We start from the raw sequence: 2,500 nt of genomic DNA on the forward strand, positions 1-2,500 counted from the left end.
TGTATGTGTGTGTATGTGTGTGTATCTGTATGTGTGTGTGTGTGTGTGTGTGTGTGTGTGTGTGTGTCTGTGTGTGTGTGTGTCTGTATGTGTGTGTGTGTGTGTGTGTCTGTGTGTGTGTGTGTGTGTGTGTGTGTGTGTGTCTGTGTGTGTGTGTCTGTGTGTGTGTCTGTGTGTGTCTGTGTGTGTGTCTGTGTCTGTGTGTGTGTGTGTGTGTGTCTGTGTCTGTGTCTGTGTCTGTGTTGGTGTGTGTGTGTCTGTGTCTGTGTCTGTGTGTGTGTGTGTCTGTGTGTGTGTGTGTGTGTGTGTGTGTGTGTGTCTGTGTCTGTGTCTGTGTGTGTGTGTCTGTGTGTGTGTGTGTGTGTCTGTGTGTCTGTGTCTGTGTGTGTGTCTGTGTCTGTGTCTGTGTGTGTGTGTGTGTCTGTGTGTGTGTGTGTGTATGTGTGTGTCTGTGTGTGTGTGTCTGTGTCTGTGTCTGTGTGTGTGTGTGTGTGTGTGTGTGTGTGTGTGTGTGTCTGTGTGTCTGTGTCTGTGTGTCTGTGTGTGTGTGTGTGTGTGTGTGTGTGTGTGTGTCTGTGTGTGTGTGTCTGTGTGTGTGTGTGTGTGTGTGTGTGTGTGTGTGTGTGTGTGTGTCTGTGTGTCTGTGTCTGTGTGTCTGTGTGTGTGTGTGTGTGTGTGTGTGTGTGTGTGTGTCTGTGTGTGTGTGTCTGTGTGTGTGTCTGTGTGTGTCTGTGTGTGTGTCTGTTTCTGTGTGTGTGTGTGTGTGTGTGTGTGTGTGTGTGTCTGTGTCTGTGTCTGTGTGTGTTGGTGTGTGTGTGTCTGTGTCTGTGTCTGTGTGTGTGTGTGTGTGTGTGTGTGTGTGTCTGTGTCTGTGTCTGTGTGTGTGTGTCTGTGTGTGTGTGTGTGTGTCTGTGTGTCTGTGTCTGTGTGTGTGTCTGTGTGTGTGTGTGTCTGTGTGTGTGTGTGTGTATGTGTGTGTCTGTGTGTGTGTGTCTGTTTCTGTGTGTGTGTGTGTGTGTGTGTGTGTGTGTGTGTGTGTGTGTGTCTGTGTGTGTGTCTGTGTCTGTGTCTGTGTGTGTGTGTGTGTCTGTGTGTATGTGTGTGTCTGTGTGTGTGTGTCTGTGTGTGTGTGTGTGTGTGTGTGTGTGTGTGTGTGTCTGTGTGTCTGTGTGTCTGTGTGTGTGTCTGTGTGTGTCTGTGTGTGTGTGTGTGTGTGTGTCTGTGTGTGTGTCTGTGTGTGTGTGTCTGTGTGTGTGTCTGTGTCTGTGTCTGTGTGTCTGTGTGTGTTTGTGTGTGTCTGTGTGTGTGTCTGTGTCTGTGTGTGTGTGTCTGTGTGTGTGTGTGTGTGTGTGTGTGTGTGTCTGTGTGTGTGTCTGTGTGTGTGTGTGTGTGTGTGTGTGTCTGTGTGTGTGTGTGTATGTGTGTGTCTGTGTGTGTGTGTCTGTGTCTGTGTGTGTGTGTGTGTGTGTGTGTGTGTGTCTGTGTCTGTGTGTGTGTGTGTGTGTGTGTGTGTGTGTGTGTCTGTGTCTGTGTGTGTGTGTGTGTGTGTGTGTGTCTGTGTCTGTGTCTGTGTCTGTGTCTGTGTCTGTGTGTGTGTGTGTGTCTGTGTCTGTGTGTCTGTGTGTGTGTGTGTGTGTGTGTGTGTTACCTCGGTGGGAAGTGCTGTTGTGATGTCTTCCATGTTGTTCATGTGATCAGATTTGTGTTGATGTCTCTCGGTGACCTTTGACAGAACCACAGAGACGTATAAATGTGAACGTCCAATCCTCAGTCTCATTTAAAGCACTGATTTCATCATCAACATTTAAAATAATGTTTACAAACATTCAAAAATGTTTACAAGCATTTTTTGAAGAAAAAAGGGATGATGTTTACAAACATTTAAATAATGTTTATAAACATGTAAAATAAGGATTACAAACATTTGTATTATTATTGTTATTTTTAAAGTTTGTAAACATTAAAAAATTATTACAAACATTTGTATTATTATTATTGTTATTTTTAAAGTTTGTAAACATTTAAAATAAGGATTACAAACATTTTTATTATTGTTGTTGTTAATTTTTTAAAGTCTGTAAACATTCAAAATAAGGATTACAAACATTTAAAAAAAAATGTTTACAAACATTTAAAATAATGAAATAATAATTTAATAAATCAGACACGAGGACGTCATGTTTTTACTTTCACTGCTGTATGAAGCTAAAAGAGATTCCACAATAGAAGTCTTCTTCTCTAAATCTGACTTTCAGATGAAACAGGAGATGAATGATGAAGGTGTAATGAACAGGTGAAGTGTTCAGTATTACACATGTTCTTAAAGCGACAGCGTCATTATTTAAAATCATTATTAAAGTGATTAACGATCTCTCTGTACTCACAGTCTGCGTCTTTCCTCGTCTCACTTTCTGTCCGTTAAACCGCCAACACACGAGTCAAAGCAGAAGTTAGAGAGAGGGGGAGGGGCTTCATGACATCACATACTAGTAGGGGACTA

At 42.8% G+C, this 2,500-nt stretch overlaps 1 protein-coding gene across 1 annotated transcript in view; it reads right to left on the reverse strand.

The window, feature by feature from the left end:
- ccr9a (chemokine (C-C motif) receptor 9a) overlaps positions 1-2,487 on the reverse strand; it is a 9,706-nt gene extending 7,219 nt beyond the window's left edge. The window contains exons 1-2 of the mRNA XM_061045533.1: positions 2,385-2,487; positions 1,649-1,723 (exon numbers count right to left, since the gene is read on the reverse strand). Of these exons, the coding sequence (XP_060901516.1) occupies positions 1,649-1,690 (42 nt within the window). The 5' untranslated portion in view covers positions 1,691-1,723; positions 2,385-2,487. The remainder of the gene's footprint in view (positions 1-1,648; positions 1,724-2,384) is intronic.
- Positions 2,488-2,500: the final 13 nt, after the last annotated feature.

This window comes from Labrus mixtus, chromosome 8 (assembly GCF_963584025.1).
Source record: "Labrus mixtus chromosome 8, fLabMix1.1, whole genome shotgun sequence".
NCBI classification, from domain to species: domain Eukaryota; kingdom Metazoa; phylum Chordata; class Actinopteri; order Labriformes; family Labridae; genus Labrus; species Labrus mixtus.